General features: G+C 38.6%; 1 protein-coding gene across 7 annotated transcripts in view; it reads left to right on the top strand.

Annotated features, from left to right (window-relative positions):
* The window catches only part of ATP11C (ATPase phospholipid transporting 11C), a 188321-nt gene extending 166122 nt beyond the window's left edge, over positions 1-22199 (top strand). For 4 of the 7 annotated variants that reach the window (XM_061408528.1, XM_061408527.1, XM_061408526.1 and 1 more), the window contains 6 exons: positions 1770-1905; positions 4328-4393; positions 6602-6705; positions 10122-10275; positions 16625-16729; positions 19646-19728. In XM_061408528.1, coding sequence (XP_061264512.1) covers positions 1770-1905; positions 4328-4393; positions 6602-6705; positions 10122-10275; positions 16625-16726 — 562 coding nt within the window. In that variant the 3' untranslated portion in view covers positions 16727-16729; positions 19646-19728. Of the gene's footprint in view, positions 1-1769; positions 1906-4327; positions 4394-6601; positions 6706-10121; positions 10276-10393; positions 10461-16624; positions 16730-19645 lie in introns of all 7 variants that reach the window. The other 3 variants (XM_061408529.1, XM_061408523.1, XM_061408524.1) reach the window with 2 other exon arrangements.
* The last annotated feature ends 5080 nt before the right edge of the window (positions 22200-27279 follow it).

Genomic DNA, 27279 nt, shown 5'->3' with positions numbered 1-27279 from the left:
GCCTGTGGGTAGAGCTCATTTCTGGAAAGCAGTTACCTGTTTCCTCCTGCAGCTTTCTAGGGCAAATAGCAGCGTATAGCTTTATGCATCACCGCCATTGCTGTGGAGAAGGAAATGGCAACCCACTCCAGTATTCTTGCCTGGAGAATCCCATGGACAGAGGAGCCTGGTGGGCTGCTGTCCATAGGGTTGCACAGAATCAGACATGACTGAAGCAACTTAGCATGCATGCATGTATTGGAGAAGGAAATGGCAACCCACTCCAGTATTCTTGCCTGGAGAATCCCAGGGACAGAGGAGCCTGGTAGGCTGCCATCTATAGGGTCGCACAGAGTCGGACACGACTGAAGTGAGTTAGCAGCAGCAGCTCCATTGCTGATTTCTGTGTGCACTTGGACATCTTAGTAGGTAAAAGTTGCTTAATTGCTGTTTTTCAGAAAAGCCCATAGTACTCCATACCAACAGAACAGGGATCAGTTGCACTTACATTACAAAGGTCTTTCTTATTCATTACAGCTCAATGACAGTCTTCATAATATTGGCAACAGGTACTCTATTTGAGTGATTTTTTTGATACATGTTAAGAGGAATTTGAAATAGAAGCTAAAAAATTCCATGCACAGACCTATCTTCTTTCTGTAGCTCTGTCCCATTAGAATCGGTAGCCTTTTTCGACATCCTGACTTGTACCCAGAACACTCTTATTTTTGATGGATGTTAAACTTTGGATCTGTCCACCCGCCATTTATCAAAGCCTGGCTGTACAGCTTCAGACATGTTATTTGACTCATTTTAAAAATATAAAGGGCACCACAAGACCTAAGAAAGGTTAAATTCCCAGGAAGAAATCTTGATTAAAAGAAGTATTTTTATAATTATAGTTACAAAGTCATGGTAGCTTATTTGGTTGAGAGCATGTGATTTAAAGTCAGCTCTGGCATATAGCTATAGTAGTGGTTCCCAAACTTTACTGCACATTAGAATTACTTGGGGATTTGTACTTTTTTTAAAATTTGACTGTGCTCAATCTTAGTTGTGGCACGTGGGATTGAAGATCTATGTTGCGGCAAGAGAACTCTTGAGTTGCAGTGTATATAGTATGTTTAGTTGCAGCATGTGGGATCTAGTTCCCTGCCCAGGAATGGAACCTGGGTCCGCTGCATTGGGAGCACAGAGTTTTAGCCACTGGACCACCAGGGAACTCCTACCTGGGAAGTTTTAAAATTGTCCTGGTTAGCCAGGTTATACCTCATGCCAGTTAAATCAGAATGAGAGTGGGAGCCAAACATCAATGTCTTTAAAGATCCCCTTGTGATTCCAGTGTGGATCAGAGTTTGGAAACCGTTATGATACACCTTTTTGAGGCTCATTATTTGAAAATGGTAGTGATAAGAATACCTATCTCGTGGTTTTTGTGTGTACGCAAATGGACTATATAAAACTCTTAACCCATTTTTATAAGCATATAATAAGTACTCAATAAATGAGCTGATTATTATTATTGATGATATTAATATTATCAGTGATCAGAATCGTAACTTAGAAGCACTATAACAACTTACTCCAACACCTCAGACAGTAGGTGATTACACAAAGACAAACCTGTGTCTCTGTTTGATCTTTTAATGAAAGCCTACCAATCCCTCATGAGGAACTTTCATTCTATAAACAGGGTCAAACCCCATGCGCACCTTCAGCGTTTCACTGTATCTTTAAATAAACAGCCTACAGAGATTCATTAACTTGTGTTTTTTCCCATTTCTCAATAGGAAAATATCTGGAAACGCCATGCTACAGTTGGGCCCATTCCTATACTGGACATTTCTGGCTGCATTTGAAGGAACCGTGTTTTTCTTTGGGACTTACTTTCTTTTTCAGACTACATCCTTAGACGAAAATGGAAAGGTAAAAAAAAATTACGTGTTTTGCTGTTATAAGCATGGCTTAATTTTTTTCCATAGGCATTGGGTCTATCATACACATACTATAGCTGTAATCATTTTGCAAATTATTTCTTAAAGGTATGGTATTTAGTTCTCACAGCATCCTTAGAACAATTGAAATGTCAAAGTAAAAAATCACTTCCTGCTTGCACACCTAACTAGAAAGCTTATGTGCAAACCTCGGGAAGGTTAACTTGGCTGTAATTTTTACTAGATGAGCAGAATTCTTGGGACTTCAGACTTTGAACCTGTACACTTTGATGTGAGCCAGGGTTTTGCTGTTTTAAAAGCAAAGTCTGTCCCCACTCAGTTCTTAGTCTGTGCTTAGAGTGCAAGGAGGTAGCTGCCATATGTTTGTAGTATTTGCCCAATAATTAGGGAATTCCCTTCTCTTCCTCCTTCCTTTCCACATGGGTGCATAGTGTTTTCCAGAAAGGCTACACTGATCCTGCCAGTGTCTTCCCAGCAAGCGACTCCGTAGGTCAGCACCTGCATTGGGGTGACTTTGCCCTGGCTGTGCTCTAGGAGAGAATTGCTGATGGGGTGAGGTCTTTGGCAGCCACACAGTGGAAAATCGAACCCACCTTGCATGCCGCTTCCACTAGGTTCTTTGCTATTTCTCAGCTTCCTCTTTTCTGGTCGTTCATAGTTTATAATCATGTGAAGCAAAGCTAAGTTTCAAAAAGACTTTACTGAGTACAATGACTATGTCTAGAACCATGCAATCACCATCTACTACAGAAGTGATAGGCTCAGTGAATTTGAATGATATACTGAAATTAGGTACTACAGTTAAAACCTCTCTAATTTGGACTAACAGAAATCAGTTTAATCACTGAGTAAGTGTTGATGAAATACAGATTTAGTACTTTAGTGTAGGTACACATAGCATTTGCCAGGTACACATAGCATGTGCACCCTCAGGCCAATCACTTCAGTTTTCGAAGTCACCTTTGCCCAGTGGTAAGCAGAAGAAATTAGATTGTATGATTTCTCAGATCCCTTCAGCTTTATGACTTGATTCTGTAACTTTATCTTTTTATTTTATGTTTATTTGGTACATAAATTATAGACAGCTGACTATACTCTTCCACAATTCTGTTGATATGGTTCATTTGCTCAGCAAACTCTACTGGTGGTGCATGGGGAGCCTCAACCCACCCTATGTTTAATTCATCTCTCATTTTGAGTTCATTAAGTCCAAATGAATTAGATGTTATTGTATGTTTGCTAAAATTGTGATAAGAACTACTATCAGAAGTTAAACATAACACCATGTATGATTTGATCAAATCCTTTTTTTTTTGCTGTTAACCTTAATTTTTTGTTTTTATTTTTTAAAAACCTTTTACATTTCATTTTCTGTTTTAATGTTATGCATTCAGATCTTGACAGCATTTGGTAAGCATATGTGCCATTCATTGCCATCGTTCGGATTTATACATGGTATCTGCTTTTCTTTGATGTGCACATGCTAACAGCTGTAATATTTATAGCCACAAAATTATTTTGTTTTTTTATTAAGATATAACTGACATGTAACATATGCCTCAGTTGTATAGTATAATGATTTGATATTTGTATGTACTGATTGATCACCATAATAAGTCTAGTTACCCTGTCACCATATCACCATATACTCTATTTTTATAATGTAAGTTCATTTGTCTGCAAATTAGTCCTTGTTTGAGATCTTTAGAGCTATATTGGGCTTCCCTGATAGCTCAGTTGGTAAATAATCCGCCTGCAATGCGGGAGACCCTGGTTCGATTCCTGGGTCAGGAAGATCTGCTGGAGAAGCAATAGGTTACCGACTCCAGTATTCTTGGTCTTCCCTGGTGGCTCAGCTGGAAAAGAATCCACCTGCAATGCTGGAGACCAGGGTTCGATCCCTGGGTTGGGAAGATCCCCTGGAGAAGGGAAAGGCTACCCACTCCAGTACTGTGGCCTAGAGAATTCCATGGACTGTATAGTCCATGGGGTCACAGAGTCAGACATGACTTAGTGACTTAACTTTCAGAGCAATATGACAGGAAAAGCCCATATCAAACTCTGTAGAGACAGGAGACATCCAAATGAGTTGTCTTATGAACATTACTGGTAGAACAGAATTTTTCCTGTCTGTATCATGCTAGTCTGTTCTTTGTTTTATGCTACATGGATTCATGAAATAAACCCTACCAACCACACACGTGGTGTACCTCTTCAAGAAAATTTAGGCTTACAGTAAAAGCCAACATATTGGCCTGATCTTTTGAGCAGGTATTTCCCTAAACAATTTATACAAAAATCCTTGTCAGTTACACACAAGATTAAACTGGCTGTTTATTGTTTTAAGCAGGCTTGTGTATTCATGGTACATGTAATTGTTGAATATTTTTCAGGTATATGGAAATTGGACATTTGGAACCATTATTTTTACAATCTTGGTATTCACCGTAACTCTGAAGGTTAGATTTTTATTATTCAAATATGTTTAACACCATATTTTTTTTAATACTTTCTGGTCTTATACTAATATATCTTAATTTTTACTGTGAGCTGTTATTCAAGTCTGAATGCTTATTAAAATTATGTGTGGTATTAGAGATTTGGACATTTGTATACTATTTGTGATCCATTTTTTTCCAGTATATTGTCTATCCTCTTTTTTTTTTAATATACGATACTTATATTGGAAATCTCTTCCTTTGTTCCTGCTGTTTTTGAGATGTTATGAGAAGTGGTATATAAATGGACTGTGAGTGTGTTTCCATGTTAAATACTTGAATATTTTTTAAGTTATATATCTGTTTAAGAAGGCCAGTCCTTAAAGGAATTTGGATACTTAAGTTGAAAATAAGTGTCCGTGAGCAAAATATGTGTGCCAAAGAGCTTGGTAGTGATGATATTTCATATAATGTGTTCATCACTGAAATTTACCCATATTAGTGATGAAATGCATAAGAATATATGGCAGATAACATTCAAGGAAAGCAGTTTTGGCAAAATCGTTGTCATTAACATGCAGCCGTGTAATAATGCTGTATGCTGAATACTGCCCTTAAGACTCATGAGTTGGGCCACCGTTACAGTTGAAGGTGTAATCGAATTATTTTGATCATTCCAGTAATAAACACCTCACATGGAGTCCAAGAATGAGTACCTTTAAATGAATTTCATTCTGCCCATTGATCAGAACTAGATTCAGAAGTATAATTGACAAAGGGCCTCTAACCATTTCCCCTCTGCATTTTTATACGTGATCCATTTGTCGTACTGAATAGAACTAACATGTTTGCATTCTTCATGTACTATTTCAGTGATATTTTAGGCTTGCTAGAAAATGTTACAATTCAACTCGGTTTAGCCACTTACTAGCTGGGTGTCCTTGGGCAAGTGACCTTGTTTCTCAGCACTTCTATTTCCTCTTCTATGAAATAGAAATAAAAGGACCACCTACCTCCCCTGGGATTTTTTATGAGAAGTCAATTAGTGAATATGTATAAAGCAGTTAAAGTAGTGTCTGGCACATAGAACGAGATTGGTACAATAGATGCTAATTATTATTATTTACTGTTATATTTCATAGGATCATGACTTAAAAGGGGATTCTCTCCACCCTTTTTTACCCCTGGCCTTGTATATGGCCCCAGGGCCTTCAAGCACCCTTTGTAGTTAAAGTTGGCCTTACTACAACATTTTTCATCTGTCTCTGAAAAGCCATCCAGTCCATCTTCTTTGCATGAGTATTACTGTGACATGTTTCCTAGCAGCTTGGTGGGGGGTGGGGTGGAGGGGATTCAAGACTGGGCTGCATTCACAATGTTATCAATATCCTATTTATGAATGAGCGACTATTAACAGAGAGCTAAGGAGCAGGGTGTCAGAACAGCAAGTAACAAAACGGACACCACCTCCTCTTCAAGAATGAAATGCCCTGTATAGTAAGCATTGTGGCCCAGAAATTTTAAGAAAGCAGAGTGGACCATACGTTTTATTTTTAGATTGCATGTGAAAATCCCAGGTGCCACAGTCAGAAGAAACAATCAGTCCTGGAGGAAACATGAAAGGATTAAAATCTCAGGCAGCTGAAAAGGTTATTGATTCAATGGAGTAGCTGTGGGGTTTGCAATTGAAAGGCATGTTACATAGACCCGCAATCTGTGGTTCCATGATGCCTGATATGTAGAGCTAGTTGCCTTCTCATTTAGTAACCTCCCTTATGTTGTGTTTGAGGTCTCATGACTCCTTTGTGTAGTTGGTCTTTTCTTCCTAGCTACTCTTTCCCTCTTCTCCTGATCCTCAGTATACCTGCCTCCACCAGCTAGGGCTTCTCTTTTTGCCATCAGCTTCCTGACCACCACCACTTAAGGACATGGGGGCTCCAGTGTCCAGGATCTTACCATGACTTCATTCCTTGTCCTTCCTTCAGTAGTGAGGCATCTACAGTGGGTACTTCCTTGTCCATACCTCCATGCCTGTACTCTGGCATCTAAATATCTTGGGGCAGAGCTCTTTGGGAAGTCTGGTTCTGTTCTTCTAGTGCCGTTTGGCTTTGGTTGCCTGGCCAAGCTGGATCCTCCCACAGGTATCATGTATGAGTTATTGAATGCCACTAGACACTGCCTGGTGTAGTGTGTACACATCATGAAATTTCCTGTGTTGTATCTTTTCAGCTCGCCTTGGATACTCGTTTCTGGACATGGATCAACCACCTTGTGATTTGGGGTTCTTTAGCATTTTATGTATTTTTCTCATTCTTCTGGGGAGGAATTATATGGTAAGCAACTAAACATGTGGGAGTGATATGTAAATATTAAGAATATATTATATGTGCCAACATTAATTATACTTTTAAAGTTTTGATTATATAAGATGGCAAGTCTTCAATATTAATGGACTGGAAGTTACTTCTAGCCAGTAATGCTGCTAATTTTAGTTGAGATTTTAAATGTAAGTTTATAGACTGCACAAATTACTCAAAAGACTTTTTGACCTTCCTTCTGGTAGCCCTTGTGTAAATCTTTCAGCTTGAAGGTATGTAAACATCTCTCTGTGAAGTGAAACTAATTTCTAGCAGGGCCTCTCCCATATGATTTCCAGTGGAAATACTCATCCTCTGAAATTTCTGCACAGTGTAGTGGCCAGTAGATACAGCCTTATCCATGTGGACCCTGTTCTCTCTTTATGGTATATCACTCTCATTCTTGCTACTGCAGATGTGCTCAAGGTACAGAATATATATCACTGAATACTCAGAGGGTGGTTATATCTTGAAATCACCATCCCATTGTTTTGGGGAAGGTAAAGGTGGACTCTGCAGCTTAGATTTAAAGTTCATTCCATTCATCTTGGTTCAGTAGATGTTTATTCAGAATCCATTTTGCATGAGGCACTCTATGGGATACAGCAATGAATAGACTATACCCCTGCCTCAAGAAGACGAGAGTCCAGTGTGTGCACATAAGCTGTGATTGGGAGAGTCATTAGAAATTAAAATCAGAGTTTCATATCCTTTCCTTACTGCCAAAGGCCTATATTTTATTTTTAAATATCACAGTTGTTTTCATTCATTGGTGATTTCCCCTGAAAAGGAAACCAGCAGCAGAGAACAGGGCTAAAGCAAGCCATTGGTTGAAATTCCAGGCATACATATTTTCACTAGTTTGAGCAAAATCGTACATACAAAACATTCCACATTATCACAGAGGACCATGTTTATGTCCCTTGAGACTTAATTAGAAGAAACTCGTACTGTTTTGGAAAGCTTTTTAAAATAAAAGCCTCAAGTAATAAAAATATGGAAAACCGAATCACTTGCAGAAGTAGCAACTCCAGAAAGTATACTTACAGCATTTATTTGACACATTTATTTGAAGCAGTGACACTAAAGGAAGTCTCTATTTTTTTTAATAATATACAAATGCCTCAAAGTTGATTAATCAAATGTGATATACAATAGTAAGATCTGCCCACAGGACCATAATTCTGTCTAGGAATCTGTGTAGTCAGCATCTGAACTAATTGTGCAAAATTTCCTCAAGAATGAAATGTTTCTAGCAAACTGAACCAGTTTCTCACTCTCTCCAGACTGTTCCTTATTGATTAAAACAAATCGTTGACACGTTTTAAAATATTGTCATACTTGTTTCTATTGATTAGAGATGCTGACTAAAAATGAAATGTGAATAAATCTTTGTTTTACTTTCTTGCCTCTAGTGCTGTCCTTAAGTAGACCTGTCTGAGTTGAGCTACTCCGTGAATATAAAATTTATATTAATCATAAGTCAACCAGCAAAATGTGACTAGAAATTGTAAAACTTCAGCTGAATGCTGATTACAGCTAGTCTCCGGACATGCTCAACCCTGAGGCATGATGACTCACCTCTCTTCAGGGATAGGCAGTGAGAATGATTTCTGAGCTCCAAAACCCTTCTAAAAATAATATCTTTTGTCTTTTACTGCTCCCTTGCAAGACTCCATAGATGCTGTCAAAATCAGAAAGAAAACTGTGGAGCTTTTAGAAACAGAGTATTATGAGTACTATGCAAAGGAATACCCAGTAACTAGCAGTCAGAATTGTCTGCTGGACCCTTACTGTGTCTTAGCTGCCTGGAACGTTTGTCAGGGTGCTCTTCTGCATTAGAGTGGGACTTGAGCGCTGTGGAAATCTTTTCTCTATGGTAGGAGCCCTAGAAAACTCTTAAGTTTCTCCACCTTACTATTCTCGCAATGTAGTGCCCTGTGAAAGTCACTCAGTCATGTCCAACTGTTTGTGACCCCATGGACTATACAGTCCATGGAATTCTCCAGGCCAGAATACTGGAGTGGGTAGCCGTTCCCTTCTCCAGGGGGTCTTCCCAACCCAGGGATCCATCCCAGGTCTCCCATATTGCAGGCGGATTCTTTACCAACTGAGCCACCAGAGAAGCCCAAGAATACTGGAGTGGGTAACCTATCCCTTCTCCAGCAGATCTTCCCTGACCCAGGAATCAAACCGGGGTCTCCTGCATCATAGGTGAATTCTTTACCAACTGAGCTACTAGGAAGCCCCACAATCTAGTGGGTAGTGGGTCCACATGTATTCCACAGTCTAGTCCTCATCTGTGTAGAGCCATGAGCTTGATGTGATCATGTTATGTTGCATGACAGTGCACAAACATCAGTGTTTAAATGAGAAACCAGTGTATCTTATTATTTTTATTAATGTGCATAATGAGGATTCCTTTTAAATGCAACAGGCAGCTTCAGTAACACTTCTGTTTCATATAATAGGAACTCATTTGCTTTTCCATTATCTTCAGTGAGCACTATTTGTCATCTACTAAATGGGACCAGCCAGTTACATACCTAAGGCTCCTAATCCAAGGATAATTTGGTACATGCCCTGAGCTCAAGCAGCTGCTTTGCACTTCCTCCCCCTCAGCTTCAGACGACATTCATGCTAACGTAGTGAGTCTCTCAGTGGTTCATCTCAGACAGGGAAGGGCAACTGGCTGGACCTCTCAGTAGCCACCTAATGGTTCAGTGGATGACTAAACCCGGCAGAATGTCGCATCCTCCTGGATTTCTGGACCCCAAGGCTTAATGTGTGATTAGCAATAGTCTTCTGGCAACCTACTTTGCACACTCTGGTACTCCGTATATATTTGTAGATGAGAATGGTAGATTTTTCACATTTGAGAGAGAAAAACTACAGTCCTTATTATGCTTACATAGGGGTTTTGTGGAGGTGGGGTGGCGGTAATAAAAATGTCTTTTAAATTTCCAAATGTAGAGCACAAATCCTTTCTTACATTAATAAAACAGCCAAGGAAGTAAAATGTTTAACATAAAAGTTAATCATCATTTCTCTTGAATATGTCAGAAGTGCCAGCATTTTCTAATGCAAATAAATACTTTCCAGTTGGCAACCTTAAAATAGATCACTTAGTTGTTTTCAAGTCAAGTGCATTTTATTATCCCTTTGATTACTTTCAAGTCAAGTGCATTTTCCCCTTTGATTATCATCCCTTTTCTTTCCAAACATTGAGTAAATGAAATCTGTTTACTACTTTTGGTCGTTATAAAGATTATTTTTATTAATGTATATAATGAGGATTCCTTTTAAATGCAACAGTTAGTTTCAGTAACATTTCTGTTTCATATGACAGGAACTGATTTGCTTTTCCATTATGTATTCTCTTTCCACTCTAGGCCATTCTTGAAACAACAGAGAATGTATTTTGTATTTGCTCAAATGCTGTCATCTGTATCCGTATGGTTGACCATAATTCTTCTAATATTTGTCAGCCTTTCCCCCGAGATGCTCAGGATTGTATTAAGGAGTGTAAGAAGAAGAAGTACCAGGGTAAGAACTAACTTTATATTATAAACTGATTTTTGTAAGGGGCTTCAATATCTGCCGTGAACTAAAAACTTTATTTAGAGAATTGCTTAGTTACAGCATGTTAAACCCCTCCTTACAGGTTCATCACTTAATTTCCTCTTCTGCATAAAAAGTATAATAAAAAACTTCGTTATCCAATGCAGGTGGTAAGTAGATTCCTTAATAGTGTTCTATGTGACCTTTAGTGATCCATATGGAGTATCTCATATGCTCCATATGGAACTTTGAACAGAAAAAATGATTTTTTTTTTTTATTTGGCCTAGAATTTTCACGCTGGGAATTTCCACACCAACGTTTCAGCTTTTCTTTTTTTTTTTTTTTAAACAAAGCATTCCGGCTTTAACCTTAGAAATTTCCCTGTGGTTGTTTCAGACTTTTTTTTCAGTTGGTAATCCCAATTTGCCTCTTTCAAACCTTTCCCCTTCCTTTAATTATAGTGCTGCTTAATCTCTGTGTTGCTTCTAGCCCTGTCTGTCCAAGAGTATATTTAAACCAAAGAGAATTCCCTGGATGTGATTTCTACATCCTTCCCCTTTCAAACACACTTGTGAAAATTTAAGATGGTTTTATGAGTGTGTTTTTATTTTTTCTGCTTATATGGTAAATTTTTTGCAGCAATGAGAAGTTATTACCCTCTGTCAGCCTAATTGCTTGGGCCTGCATTGTCTGATATCTGTTGAACCTTTCTTAAAAAGCCTTTAAACTGAAAAAAGTAGATTAGCCTAGAAAAATGAAACTTCTGGCAAATTTTGACCTACAAGTTAAGTAAATATGTCGTATTCCTGCCAACACTAGCTAATTTTGCCCAACAAAACCCTATGTCAATCACACTGACACCAATTAGATCTTATAGCCCCTCCAAGGCAGTATTTTCAAGAAGTAGTCTAAGGTATATCTACCTGATCTATTTGATTAAATTTGCCAGTTTAGCCAGAAACCTGGTTCGTCTTGATTTTTATTTTTTTTCCTATTGGTAGATTCCAGTGGTTGGCATCATATAGAATAGGGAACTAAAATGTCTATAGTGGGAAAAATCTTCAGTGATTGGGTGTATAAAAGAGAAGCTTCATGAGCCAAGTCAGTATCAACCCCAGTGAAAAACAATCAGATTATCAGTGGCACAAGCCACATTGATTCGTGGTATAAACTGGCCAATCACTATATGGTTAGGTGGTCAGAACTGGCCTTAATTCCATGCTTCTGCATGCCTTATGGATGAAAGTGGACACAGTAACATTAACCTAGCTAAAACCACCTTAATCTCTCTAATCCTTCCAGTAGACCCGCTACTGACTCCCTCCAGCCTGGTGTTTAGTCTTAGAATGGGAAAGTGGCATTTATTTGTAAATACCAGTTGGACAGGGGTATAACAGGTTACTTCTCTAATGGCTCAAGTGGCAATTTGTATGAAACCAAATTTTAAAAATGTCATGGTAATAAATATTTTGGTGCCTTGTCATAATAGAGATTTGTCTACAAAGGATCTCTTTATTTGGAAATACACTCTGAGGAGCTCCTTGATGTTTTTCTTATTTGGGGTAATGGAGCTCATGCTAAACAATGGCTCACAGCCAGCTTATAAATTGACAAAGCTTCATCCTCTAAAGATGAGACAAAAAATCTCAGAAATCAAAACCTTCAAACATAATATTTTATCCTCTTCCATAGGCCCTTTAAAAAAAATGACACTGGCTGGATGTGACTTACATAAATGGCCATTAAATGGAGGGATGATACAAGGCAGTCACAGATAAAGACGTAGAACATTTTCTTTCCATGCACAGATTCCAGACTTCTGTTGCAAGAAAGCATGGAGTTCTGGGCCTGCAGCCCTTTTTACTTAGCAGTATAGAGTATTTCCAGGGTTCAGCATGAACTTTGTTTGCCATGAATTATGTCCATGATAGGAGGAATTCTAGTGTCTGTGCTGTAGCTTGGCATGCTGATGTGCTAGAACAACCAGAATTTCCATAATCACCTTCATTCATTCATTCATTTATTCCTGTCATCATTGAACCAGTGAACATGTGTTGAACCACCTACTGATGAACATCTCTCTTTAACATCCAAAGTCTGAAAGGCTAAATGGTTTTTCAGACCCTATGGGATTTTGAAACTTGCAGATAAGACAGAACATTGTGGGCACTCATCAGCACTGCCTTTTTTTCCCCCTTGTGAGAAAATGCAAGAGCAAAGTAGTGCATATCAATGCATAAAGGGCAACTGAAACATGGCAGCCATGACTACTCTGATAAGTCGTATCTATTTACACAAGGCTCTAGTTGGCCACATCAAAGAAGCAGAGGCCACTTCAAAAATCTTTCTTCAAAGAAAGAGTATCTTAAAGGCTTCTCTGGTGGCTCAGATGGTAAAGAATCTGCCTGCTCTGTGGAAGACCCAGGTTCAATCCTTGGATCGGTAAGATTCCCTGGAGAAGGAAATGGCTACCCACGCCAGTATTCTTGCCTGGAGAATTCTATGGACAGAGGAACCTGGTGGGCTACAGTCCATGGGGTTGCAAAGAGCTGGACATGACTGAGCAACTCACACTTCAGTGAGCAACAATCTGGCATTCTGGGTGACTTCCTACTTATTCAGTATCCCTTGCTAAGACATTGGCCTCATTTAAGGAGCAGCAAAAGATTCTTTTACACTGGGTCCACCTCATTCCTGAGAGGCTCCCTAATGGGGTAGAGTGTGTGTCCCTAGCTAAAAGTAGAAGATCCCCCTGACTTCAACTAGTAAGGGTCAGATCCTTTGCAGGGAGAGCCAGAAATGCCTGTGGCAAGTAGACTGCCTGTGCTATCTGCCTGTGAATCTTGGCAGCTGCTTTAAGAAGCGAAACTCCGAAACTCAAACTCCAACTCCGTAGTGGATAGAGAAAATGTCTCCATGGCATTTGAGAAGGAAGCTAAGCCATTTACATTTACCTGTTGTAGAAGCAGCCTTCTGTTGAATTCCATTCAATTCAGAACACTTTGCCCGAGGGTCCAGGATAAGCTAGCTGCTGTGCTAGGTTGATCATTCCAGCTCACAGGGAGCTCTCACTCAAGTTGAGTTATAAAGGGATTTATTTGGAACACTTCTGGAAGCAGGTATAAACAGAATAGTAGAGTCAATAATATGGCTTGTAACACAGCTGAGCCATCTCAGGGTCCAAGTCACTAACTCCAGAAGCCTCCGGTAAAAAGGCCAGTCTGGCAGCCCCCACCACAGCTGAGTTTTGTCTTGATACTAGCAGTATAAAAGAACTCTGCTATCTTCCAAAGTAGATTCCCTCAGTCATTTAACTCAGGAAGTAAATACATTTTCACACCCTTATTTTCAGCAGTATAGTTAATTTTTGAGCTAAAATCCCATCATTAAGGATCATAGGGCTTTTCTTTAGCTTCTAAGCTGCCAACAAGTATATGATGAAATTATCATTGAGCACTGAACAGTGGGTACAGCAGATAACACTTCAAAGGAAATGTAAAGTTTACGATTTGAGGTACTTCGAAAAGCCATGTCCCTTCTCAGCACTTTTGTTGGGCTGGCTCTTAATCAATGAAATACACCTGGACCCTCTAGCCAACTAGTGAATGAATACCAGTTACCATTTCAGGCGGAAGAATTTTCCATGTATCTTTATGTTAAGTTTTCCCATGGAAACCACCATGATCAAAAGGAGGCTTGATTTTGCCTAGTAGACATGGAAACACTATAATGTAATGAGAATGGATGCAGCAACATGGCTATACCTTGCAAGTGACGTCTGCACAAACAAAAGCAAACATTCAGTTACATAGGGAGCTCTTTCAGAGCGGCAGCCAGGAGAAGGAAGAATGTCAGGTATCTGAGCAAAATTCCCAGAGAAAGCACTTTAGAGAATACAGTTTCTCCTTTAGTAACAATGGTGACTGATGATGACTATTGAAATCCTTACAGTGTCTCATACAACCATGAGCTCTAAAGGTAACAGCCCTGTGAACTAGATTAGACAAAAATGAAGTTGAATCCTAACATTGTGGCTGTGGAGGTGGACCTTTATGCATTGGCCTCTTTGACTGCTAATTAAGCCAGTGTCAAAGCTCCCTAGATGACTGCAAAGGAATGTGGAAATTTCATACTGTTGTTTGTTATCTCTCAAGCTTCTACCCCCGCTACCCGCCCTCAACCAGTTGCTAGCTGTATCAATTTTTTATTGCTTTACTCTTTTCATGTTCTCTACTGCCTTCTGTACTCTCATATTTCTGTTTTCCTTTATAAAGTAGCCTATAAATCCCTAAAATTTCTACTTCATAGAAAAACTTTTATCTCTGACAGTTGGATACAAGGTTCTGAGCACACCAAAATGTGTTTCAAGTTACACTCTTAAATAGATGGGCTTGTATTTTAAACACAGGGTGGGAGGTTTGGTATCATGTTAATCTTGTTGCAAGGTTTTTGCCTACAAAAGAGAAGGCAAACAATTAAAAATTTTTTCTCTGAAACTAAATATTAATCTCTCTAGCTTTTATCAATTGGTAATTTGCATGTTACCAACATGTCACCAACTTTATTAAGGTAAAATATGAACAGGAGAAATGTAGTTATGTTAAAGCATATATGAATAAACAGAATTTTTCCTTTGGAAGTATAAACGTTTATTAGACTCTGCTAGATATATGTGTTACTTTAGCTGGTTTCTTTTTGTTAAGCCTATTTCTATTAGTTGCTAAGTAGATAATATGGGTAATCTTGATTAGCAGAATTGTTAAGCTCATCCCCGTAGTTTACCACTCATCTGTTTTGCTAGAGCAATACCATACCAAGTCTATAAATTAGCCTACAGCTTCAGGCACAGAATAAGGGGGGAAAAACTAACCTCTTAGGTTTTCTAACTAAACTTTAAGTCATTGATTTTCACTTTTTCTTAGTGTTTTAAAGGAAAAATTCATAGCTTTTCAGGCAATGCTTTTAAAGAGTCTCTACAGGAAAAAAAGGGGGGAAACCAATGAAATTACGTTAGAATAAAGGAAGTTAAGCTTTGGTTCACAGGTAAATGGTACGAAAGTGTGGTTTCACCAACAGTTTTCCATTATTTAGTTTTGATTAGGTTTTTAACTTGAAATGCCCAAGGACAGTCAGTCCGTATTACATGTGTGCAATTGGACAAGATGAGATAGTTACTTGAAGATAGGTCGGTGATGGATCCTGAGCATAGCTCTTTGATCATTGAATTTTAAACAATGTAAATTAGTGAATTAATGATAAGAGATGAGCTTTATTTCAGTGAGAAACATACTTTTAAATTATTTTATTCAAAGTAGTGAATATTCCCATGAACCAAAAGTTTTTAAATTGATATACAGAGAAATAGCAGTTTGCTCATACAATAAACTTCCTAACTCTAACTCTGCTTTTACTTCAGAAAGTAACGTCTTTAAAACTAACGTCATTTCGACTTCTAATTCTCAAGGTTTCTTTTAAATGTCTTACATTTCAGAGAATATTTACTTTTTTCTTTCTTTTTGGTTTCTGCATTTCTCTTTTTTCTACTGCAATTTTCCACCTTTTGTGCAATTGTGAACAAGGTAACGAAACGCCTCCCTTCCTCAGGAACATCTACTATCTTCATGCTTTCTCAAACTTCCAGCAATCACAGTTTCTCTTGGAGTGAATAAGGTGACTTCCTTTCTTAATGTACCAACTTGCTTGCATTCTCATTTGCTTGACACCATTTTCTGATTCTTTATGAAAAATTCTCATGACTCATCTTTATATCTTCTATTTGATACTTAAGAATATTTTGCCATTTTCCTTTAATCATTTGTTCACCTTCTCAATTGTCACAATGGAGAATCAAAAACCTGGACTGTAGGTCTGTAGTCCCACTGGTTCCTGGTACACAGTAGAAGCCACAGCGTGTTAGAGCTAGTCTGTTCATTAAGATAGGAATGTTTTGCACAAATTTCTCTTTGTTCAGTACACTCAGAGTACCGGAACAACTCCAGAGGTGTTCACCAAAAGGATGGTAAGGTTTACTAATCAAACCATATTGCCTTCATCTACCGCATAACTTACCAGTGTCATTTCAAAAACTCAAGTTTGCCACGTACTACTACTGTCTGTATTCTACCATGAAAACAATTCAATGTGAGGTGGAGACTTTCTTAGGTCTTTAAGTGTATTCATTTAAATGTTATGCATTTGCTATAGTATAATCATGTGTACTTTGGGCCAGAAGAGTAGTCTTATAGGAAATGATTTTTTTTCTTCCTACATTTTTATCACCAGGTAGGTTACCAATCTTTAAATGCTTTAAGTATCTTTACCTGACTATTACAGAGCAATCTAAGCTGTAAAAAGGCATCTGACTCATTATCCACCAGACCTTCAGTCAGACCTCTTCTTTTACGAACATTCTCAGATGAATCTAATATATTTTAACAGGTACCTAGTGTTACAACAAGTGGGCTGGCTTTAAAGAAACAGATTAACAGCATTATAAAGAAAAAATGAAAATATCACTCTCTAAATTTTCTCTGCTGTTGGTGTGGTGAACTTTATACTATTCTTTGAAAAAATATAAAGATGCATTACTTGGAATATGGGGAAATACATATTTTAAATTTGCTAAGCCCCAAAATAAAATTTTATGCATTTTCCAGAGCTGAAGAGTAATATAATATATTTAATTTGTAAGGGGCATGTTTTCATGGCATCACATGAAAATGCTTGTTACCACTGATCAGGAAATATAATTGGATTTTAAAAGATCATTTGGAAAATTAAAAATAAATATTCCAAAATTGCATCTGTATAATATCAAGTCAGTTTTAGTATTGCATGTTCTTTTGGAAATTATGTGGAAATAATTCAGTGTGTCTGCACCTCCATGTGCTATGTCTGTGTTTGCAGGTATATATTTATGTCTTTGTAAATGTCTGATCCCCAAGTGTATGGTAATGAACCAATCTACTCTAATCACTTTTTGTGGTGTCAAGTTTTATTCAAGCTAAGTATTTCAACTTTCGGAGGTGAAAGCTTTCCTAGCCATTCAGGGGGATGCTAGCCTAATGATTTAGAATGCATCATAATTATTTTTTCCAAAAGTGAGTAAATTCATCATATAACATGTTATTTCATTTACTTCCCTCCCCAAAAAAAAAATTGGAAGGAATTGATATGCCATGGGAGGAATTCCTCTATGTGTATTCTGTTTCCCACTGCAGAGGCCTCTATCACCCCAGGCCTTTCAAGGTGTTTTATCCATCCATGGACGTTTAAAGTACTTCATGAATGAGGTTTACAAATTTGTCAGCTTAGAAACAATTCCACACAGCTTAGGGCAGGGCATCTTTCATGCACACATAAAAATTAATGATCATCATGAATGACATTGCACATCAGTTCACTTTGATGCTAACAATTGTGAGGCCACTTCATAGGCCCATTTTTTGATCAGCTATCAGCTTCCCTACCCTTCAGCAAAGGATAAAAATTGAGCTAAAAGATTGAATCCATTGGTTCTTCTATCTCCTACAGTTCATCACAGTCTGTATCTGCAGTGTTATTTTGGGAGGCAACTCATTTTGTCTCAGTCTACCTCCTTTTACCCAGTTGGAGTGACTCAGTTCAGTCGCTCGGTCATGTCCGACTCTTTGCAATGCCATGGACTGCAGCATGCCAGGCCTTCCTGTCCATCACCAACTCCCGGAGTTTACTCACACTCATGTCCATTGAGTCGATGATGCCATCCAAAATATTTTCCCTCAGTAATGAATCTGCTTCCCAGTAGCCTTCAAAGTCTTTGACCATCTTGTCCCAGATAGCCGTGTCCTAAGTTGTGTGGTGTATTTTAGTGAATTTTTTATCCCCCTGGATTGCTTTACTTAGCTTGGTCTGTGGTTTGGGAGACTAGGCTGGGTAGCAGACATTGCTACTGCTTTTGGTCTCTCCAGGGCCTTAACTCCTACAGTGTTAAAGCTAAGTAAGGTTTTGTTTTGTTTTGTTTTTTTCAAAAACGATTGTTTTATTTTTAAAGTAATTATTTCTTCTAGGAATATATTTTCATATTACATTATTTATTCTCCAAGGAAAAGAAATCTGGCAATTAGTTTAGCCACCGAGTTTGTCCCTTGTTTGTTAAGGAAACTGCCTGACTCCTTATATAAGTTCTTATGTGAATGTCAGCCTTATTTTGGTTAGCGTCAACTTGCCCCTGCTACCTGAAGAACTAATGTGAGAATGTGTGTGTGTGCCAAGTTGCTTCAGTCATTTCTGACTCTTTGCGACCCTATGGACTATAACCCACCAGACTCCTCTGTCCGTGGAATTCTCCAAGCAAGTATACTGGAGTGGGTTGCCATGCGCTTCTCCAGGGGATCTTCCCAGCCCAGGGATCGAACCTGCGTCTCTTACATCTCCTGTATTGGCAAACAGGTTCTTTACCACTAGCGCTACCTGGGAAGCCCCCAGTATAAGAAAATGAAACATCAAAAGAAATGGAAGGTATTCTACAGGACTTCTAGTCCAAGCATGGCAAGGGCCCCCCATTACTCAAATTTTTAAAATTTGAATTTTTGAGTGTTGAATCAAGGTTAGGTTCACCTCCTTGACAATAGGACTTGTACTTCTCCACATACCTGATTTACAGGCACCAATTCTCATGCTGCATCCTAATGATAGCATGTGGTAGTGTTTAGAGGATGAAGAATCTAGATTTCTTAGGGTGTTTTCTGTGGTTTCTTTTCTAAAAAGGTAATGAATAAGGAAAACAGAAGAGTCAATTGACTCATAGATACATGATCTATCCGAAAAAAATTAACTTAGGTATTATAGAGAGGAAACATGTTTCTTTAAGTAAAAGTGCTTTCTTAACAATCTTTCAAAACTGAATATTAGAGTTTGTCTTAATTAACAACCAAAAACCAGTGATCAGTTCATTCATTCATCATGTCCTGAGCACTTGCTGTGTGCCAGACACTGGACTGGGTGCTAGAGACAAAAAGTTAAATAAAACATCCCTGTTTTCATGGGGGTGGGGCTCACAGCTAGAAGGGATCCTAGTCAGCTAAGCCTCTGCTGTCCTAGTGGTAACAGTTCTTAGGAGAACCCTGGAGCAATCCAAAAGCAAAAAGCAAGTCTGAATCTATTCAGCTGACAGATGAAGAAAAGATTAAAAACTGGCTATTGTGTCACTTTCTTCCCCAAGCATGTGAATAAAACTTGGCAGCTTTTTAAAGACAATTGGTGTACTCTCATAACAAAATTTACTACATGATTTATTTTTTTAAGTGCTAAACAGATGGTTTCACATTATTATTAAAATTAATGTTTTAACTCCGTATATTTTACATCTTTCAGAATCCGAATCTTGAACTGCCTATGTTATTGTCCTACAAGCATATTGACAGTGGTTACAGATAAAAGAGAAAGCATGAAGAAACAACTTCAAAAAGTTATCATCTCAGGATACTTGATATGCAACTAACTAAACCACTATCTTATGTCTGAGGTTCAGAATAAATGTCCAGTAAAATACCAAATGACTCTCTTAAGCATTTATAATTATTATAAGTAGCCATTATGGCCAAAGCTCTAAGTTGTGAATTATATGAAAGTTGAAAACAAGAATATATAGAATTTCTGGCTTTAGATAGAATAACTATCAAATGGGTGCTTTTTTAACCCATGAACTCTGTGAATGGATTTAAATATGATAGAATAAAGTAGAAGTCATGCAATGGGAATGAACAGATTTTGCTAAACTTACTTTTTTGCCTGGCAAAAGAAATATGCTGTTTGGATCACATTTCTTGTTCCTACTGAATGATGATCTTAAATTTTTTCCACATATGAAAGGAATACTTGAAAATATAAAAGAACTAAATCAATGCATCAGATAGTAGGTAATCCTTTCGGTTCACCTACATGCTGATTATCCTTGCCAAAAAGTGCATTGAAAGGTGGAATGTTAACCCTGGGTATTTTTGCAAAAATCAAAAAAAATTATTTATTTTTGTTCTTCTGAATTACACTTAATGGGTGGAAGAATACTAGATTTGAAAAGAAATCATTTCCAGTCACTTCAGTGACCCTCAAAATAGTTAAAGATATAACAGATTTTTCCAATATTAGCTTTACTGGGATCAGAGGTAAAATGGGCAAAACTACAGTTACATTAAAATGGCATCTGAACATCAGTCTTTATAATTTTTTTTGTGGAGAAGAAGGAAGAATAGCTTATTTAAAACTGTTAACAGTTTCTGTTTGAAAGTGGTTGCATCTGTGCACATATGCAGCACTTTTTTTTTTAACTTGGCAATTTGGGAAGGAGGAAGGGTCCATAACATGACTCTGAACATGAATATTGTCTCTCTTAGCAAACACGGCTAGGGTAATGGTCTAACTCTAAACCACAAGATTCACCTTGGTTAAATCCTCCACTTACTGGACTAGGGGGAGGTTATAGCCTCCTAAGGAGCTCACTTAAAACATAAAAATAAATGTGATATGTCTTTATTAAATGTTAAAATTAAACATACACTTTTTTTTGGATATAAATGACTACATTTGACTCCTAGATTGAAATGGTCTTTTAAAAGGTATTTTTGTTCCAGTTTCCATTTTTGGTTGTCTTTCTGGCATGCCTGTACTATTATTAGTGTTTATATTGTACCCTGATTTGGAAAAGTATTAGATTCAGTCTATACCAATGTATTTATAAAGTCCATATGACATATTTGATTCTTCCACTTACATTTTGTGTTAATGTTTAGGTATAATTTTTCTTAAATTCTCGAAAGGACATTTCAGTTATCAGAAGCCCTTCCATCATTACTGACCCTTTTTCATTATTTCATTTGTTACCATCTATCAGTATTATTTTTGAGTATTTGTTAAGTGTCATCACGCCTTCCTAAGTGTGCTATGTTTTAGTAGCCTAGTATTTGAAGTAGTCTGCTGGAAACCAAGTCAGTATATTCTCTACCTATTCCAAAGAGCTAAAAATCAGAGCCAGGAAAGCTTTTGATGTTTTGTTGTTGTTCTTGTGTTTATAATTATTGCTGTATTATTATTGTTGTTTTACATAAGAATTATAGAGACTGTGAATACAAAGAGCCCACCTTAACTAGAGAGCCTTGTTTAATGCAGACCATTGGAGGTTTGACATAATCAAAATATCTAAGGTAGCAGAAATATAACTGGTGGCATGTAAAATTCCTTGCAACCTGGAAGAAAGATAAGTAAGGGGGATGTAAAGTCTGTCTTATAAGGTACACATTACACTGCAGCTCAAATTCACGATGACAGTGATGTGTGATATGGCCTAGATTCTTGAAAGGGACCTGACTTGACTTTTTTAAAGATAGATATTTTATTAATGAGCTAAAAAAAAGGGTTGGCGTGAGGTTAGCAGAAGTAAGCCATCCAGTATTCCTATCACTACAATCTAACCACCTTATTTTGTGCCAGAGAAACTGATAAAATGTAATAATAGGATCATATACCCATCATTTGAATAATTTTGAACTACAAACTGTCCTTATAGTTTTCATAACTGTTGTCCATTGTTTGAGGATGTTAGTACTAAACTGAAAACATAAATTCCATATCTACCACATTTACACCAGCAACAGTATAAAATGTAAGCCTAAATTTGCAAAATTCATAATAATTTAGTGACAGAATTTTTTAATAACATGCAGTATATATAAATGCAGATTTTATGCAAGTGTTGACAAAATCATTTTTCAGCTTACAAAATTGGACTGCAATATTACATTTTTCACTTCAGCAATTTTTTACATCATTGCTTTCTATAATGAATGTGAATGCCATCTTTTATGAATGCAACTTGCCTTTTTCATTAAAGAAATTTTGTTTGATGTAATCAATAAACTTTGGTATGATATAATTGACATTTTCAGTCTCTTTTTTGTAAAGGTCTGTTTAACATAAAAGTAATATGGAAGAAATTTGGTGATAGGAAATAAGTTTCTAATTTCTGCTTTGCCTGTACAGCTCACAAAAGATTGACCATTTCTGCATACAAACTGGCATTTGAGGGCAGAACTAATTTTGGGATGTTCTGATATTTGGGAGTTCTGAATAAGGCTGGATCTGGTTGCTGTATACAGAAAAGTCCAGCTAAATCAGCAAATATGTATTGCTAGGTTGCTGTGTGCTAGGCAGTATCCACTTGTTGGACGTTGTGCGATATATGGTCCACGTCTGCATACCATTGAAATCATTTCTTTTTTTTAATATTGATTTATTTATTTGGCTGCACTGGGTCTTAGTTGCAGCACATTGGATCTTTAGTTGTGGCATGCAGGATCTGACTCCTTGACCCAGGATGGAACCTGGACCCCTGCATTGGGAGTGTGGAGTCTTAGCACTGGACCACCAGAGAAGTTCCTGAAATCATTTGATTCTTAAGTAGCCAAAGATGCAGGGATTTTACAATAGAGTGTGTGTGTGTGTACATCTTTCTCTCCCTCGCACCCCTCCCCCTCCCTTCCTTCCCTCTGTTGTTGCTCAGCCTGCCTCTACTGCCTTGTGAGTGTCCCTTTTCCTTGAAAAACCCTGCTTTCCTTGACTCCTAAGAAACTAGTCACCTGGGTAGCTGGTTTCATTACATTTGTACACTTCCGTCTCTGTATTTTTATCATCTTTTAATCCTGTTAGTCTTTGACCTACGTTGAGAAAATGCATTTCCTCTTTTGTTGTTGTTAAGTGGGAAATGTGCTCTATGAGGAGGTGAGACACAAGTTCAAGTTTCAGCTTTGCCACTAAGAGCCATTTCCCTCGATCCTCTTTTCTCTCACCTGTAAAGTGGTGTCTTGGGGGTGAGGGGAGAGCAAATGAGGTAAAAGATCAGCATATGAGGTAAAAGATCATAATTGCTTTGTAAAATGGCATTTACTAGCCAGAGAAATGCATTGGTATTTTTATATTAAGGGGTTTTGTTGATGCTTTGACACTTGTAATCAATAGTTGTTATTTACCAAATTTTCATACATGTGTCTTAGATTCTTTCTACCTTCTTGGAGTTAGTCTGTTTAGGTTTCCTTCCCTTCCCCCATCCAGCCTGGTAAGGCACTGCCTCACTGTGGAGTCTGCCCAGGATTGGCCAGTGAAGTAAGTATTGTGACGGACTGAGTAGTTTGGCCCCTTCAGTAAGAAGCAATGCAAAGGTTAGGGGCTGAGGTTATCACTATGGTTATTCAGTGAATGTGTCCGCGACTGAAGTGCTGCGTGCATACTAACGAAGCTTGAAAGCCTGAGTTCTGGGAATAGTTGTCAGGAAAATGAGGGGCTTAATTATTTCACAGCATTTTTTATTTGACACATTTTTCCAGCAACGGATGGGTAAGGAAATGTGACCTCAGTTCCTAGTATGTGGACCTACTGTGAAAAAGCACTGCTGTGTAGAGCAAAAAAGTCCTCATCCTATGGGCAGGCCACTGGCTGATCAGTGCCCCTCTTGGTGGAGCAGAATTCCTGCTAGCCATGGGTCTTTGGCCTTGGCTCTTTGGGTAGGGAAAGGCAACAGATGTTCATAGTTAAAATGCCTGCTGCTTCTTTGATCTCTTCATCAATTTGTTAAGACAGATTTCCTACCAGTAAAGTCACTAAATTCCTAGCTCATCATATAAGCTAACACTTAAGCAGCATTTACTATGTGTCAGGCACTGTTCCACTGACTTTACATATATTCACTCCTTTAGTAATCCCCACAACCCTATGAAATAGGTATTAACACTTTTTTGATATCAGCTATGAGACAGCATCAGATCCAAACTGAGGGCTATTCTACACTTTAACTGGCTTGTAATCATCAACATTATTAACATGATTAAAGACCAAGACCCAGGGATGCCCAGATAAAGGAAAGGAAGATGATAACAAGTGCAGCATGTGATCCTCAGATCCTGGACCAGAAATTGGGACATTGGTGGGGTAATTGGTGAAGTTTGTGATATATAGGTTATATCAATGTTAATTTCCTGATTTTTAAAATTTTGCTGTGATTGTATATATTTGGGGGGATCTGAGTGGAGAGTATGTATATGAGAATTCTTTGCACTGTTTTTGCAGATTATTTCGAAATCATAATTTGAAAAATAAAGCTAGAACATAACGAAGCATACAGATATTAATGGGAGAAGGCATTGAGCTGACTCTAGAAGACTATAATTTATTAACAAATATCTGCATCGCACTTTACAGAATGTTTTTAACATACTTCATTTAATCTTCACAGCAGCTCTGTGTAGAGATTAATCATGAGACTCTGTATTCTTACAGATAAAGAAACTGAGGCTCAGATAAGTTAATTATCTTGTCCCTGGGCCCTCAGGACTGAACCTAGGTCTGATCCATGTGTTTTCTGCTACTCTACCCTGCAGTCTGTCTAGCACTTCTCAAGCATATCTGCTGGCGTCTACAAAAATTAAAGAGGAAATTCCTGAAGTCAGTTTTCCTGTGGGCCCATCTGCATGCAATGGTCTAACCCAAATCAGACCATGAACAAGAGTCATGCCAATGCCCTTAATGTTGAGGCAAGTGCCCTCAGAATACCCCAGGCTAGGATTTCTCTTTCATCTAATTTGATTTTGTACTGGGTTTCCCTCAAGTACTGCTTTTTCAGGTGGTTCTTGAGGCAAGTTTGATCTTTCTAACCCAGCTTCCCCCGCCTCATCTGAGTGAGAACACAAATTGTTGTTAAGTCCCTCAGTCATGTCTGACTCTCTGCAACCCCATGGACAGCAGCACGCCAGGCTTTGTATCCTTCACTATCTCCCAGAGTGTGCTCAAACTCAGGTCCATTGAGTCGGTGATACCATCCAACCATCTCATCCTGTGTTGCCCCCTTCTCTTTCTGACCTCAATCTTTCCCAGCATCAGGGTCTTTTCCAGTGAGTCAGCTCTTCACTTCAGGTGGCCAGAGTATTAGAGCTTCAACATCAGTCCTTCCAATGAATATTCAGGGCTGATTTCCTTTAGGATTGACTGGTTTGATATCCTTACAATCCAAGGGACTCTCGAGTCTTCTTCAGCTGCTGCTGCTAAGTCGCGTCAGTCGTGTCTGACTCTGTGACCCCATAGACGGCAGCCCACCAGGCTCTGCCGTCCCTGGGATTCTTCAGGCAAGAACACTGGAGTGGGTTGCCATTTCCTTCTCCAGTGCATGAAAGTGAAAAGTGAAAGTAAAGTCGCTCAGCTGTGTCTGACTCTTCACAACTCCATGGACTGCAGCCTGCCAGGCTCCTCCGTCCATGAGATTTTCCAGGCGAGAGTACTGGAGTGGGGTGCCATTGCCTTCGCTTCAGCACCGCAGTTCAAAAGCATCAATTCTTCAGCACTCAAACTTCCTTACAGTCCAACTTTCACATCTATACATGATTACTGAAAAAACCATAGCTTTGACTATAGGGACCTTTGTCAGCAAAGTGATGCCTCTGCTTTTTAATATGCTGTCTAGGTTTGTCACAGCTTTTCTTCCAAGGAGCAAGCGTCTTTTTTTAATTTCATGGCTGCAGTCACCATCCACAGTGATTTTGGAGCCCAAGAAAATAAAGTGTCACTGTTTCTGCTTTTTCCTCATCTATTTGCCATGAAGTGAAGGGGCCAGATGCCATGATCTTAGTTTTTTGGATGTTGAGTTTTAAGCCAGCTTTTTCACTTTCCTGTTTTCACCCTCATCAAAAGGCTCTTCAGTTCCGCTTCGCTTTCTGCCATTAGAGAATGCAAGTAACCCCTTTCAATTTAATAATGAGACATCAAGCTAGCCACCTGGTATCTAAAATATGTACATCACTTAAAGAATGTGGGAATATTGAAGGCACTGTCCATCTCAAATGATTCTACCCCACTCCTAGCAAAAAGTCTGGCTGATATAATTGTTATTTCCCAAACTGGGTTGTATGAAGCATTAGAGTCCTGGGTAATGTTATTAGAAAATCCTTAAAAGAGAGCACTCTCTGGTTAAATAACTTTGGGAAGTTTCTGTGTATGACTGCCCTAAGTTACAACTCTGTAAGAACTCTAATATTAAACCCATTTGACTTAACCCACTCCAAACACTAGACCAAGGAAACCTTTTTGCATAGACCATCTAATGTGGAATTCATCATCAGACATCAGTTTTCCATGGAACACTCTTTCGTTCCCACTCAGTTGACGGAGTTCATTTTCAGGATCTGAGAAAGATGTAAATGAAGATAGTTTTCAAGCCAAAATCCTCAGTCAAGCTTCAAAGTAGAAATCAGACCATTCCATGTATTTAAAATGGAGGGAACGTAAAAAGGGAATTGATTACACAAGTGATGGCAGAGGGGCAAATCCAACTGGGGCTCTTTGGATTTTTTTATGGCTTTGACCGTGAGACATGTGGGATCTTAGCTCCCTGACCAGGGATCAAACCTGCACCCCCTGACTTGGAAGGCAAAGTCTTAACCACTAGGCCATCAGGGAAGTCCTCAATTGGGACTCTTTGTAAAGCAGCCGCCCAGAGATTAGAAAGAGTAGGCCTGGTGTGCTACAGTCCATGGGGTCGTGAAGAGTTGGACACAACTTGGTGACTGAACAACAACAGGAGGCCAGAAGCACTCAGGCTGAGGGGACAAGGAGAAGGTGGAGATCCTGGATCCTGGGGTCTGGTCCACTTGGCAGAAACAGGAATGATGGTAGACCTACCTGGAGCAGCTGGGCCCACACAAGCATCAACCACCGTTGGAGACACAGCCTGAGGTACAAATGCCTTGGCTTCTCCCGCCTGCCCCACAGCCTCCAGCTGGTGCCTGCCATAGGTTCCTTGAGAAGCGGCTTGATGGGGTCACTCCCCATTATCACAGAACAGCAGAGCAGAAAGTTGGAGAAATGCCTCTAATCTGAACTCACTTCTGTAAAGCATTTTGTGTGAGTCATATGATTTTATGGATACATAATTAATGGAGTAGAAGGCCTTTGTATAATACAGCCTTCTCAAT

Source organism: Bos javanicus, chromosome X (genome assembly GCF_032452875.1).
Source record: "Bos javanicus breed banteng chromosome X, ARS-OSU_banteng_1.0, whole genome shotgun sequence".
Lineage (NCBI taxonomy): Eukaryota > Metazoa > Chordata > Mammalia > Artiodactyla > Bovidae > Bos > Bos javanicus.
Note: the sequence above shows the minus strand (reverse complement) of the source record. Positions and strands in the feature narration are given on the sequence as shown.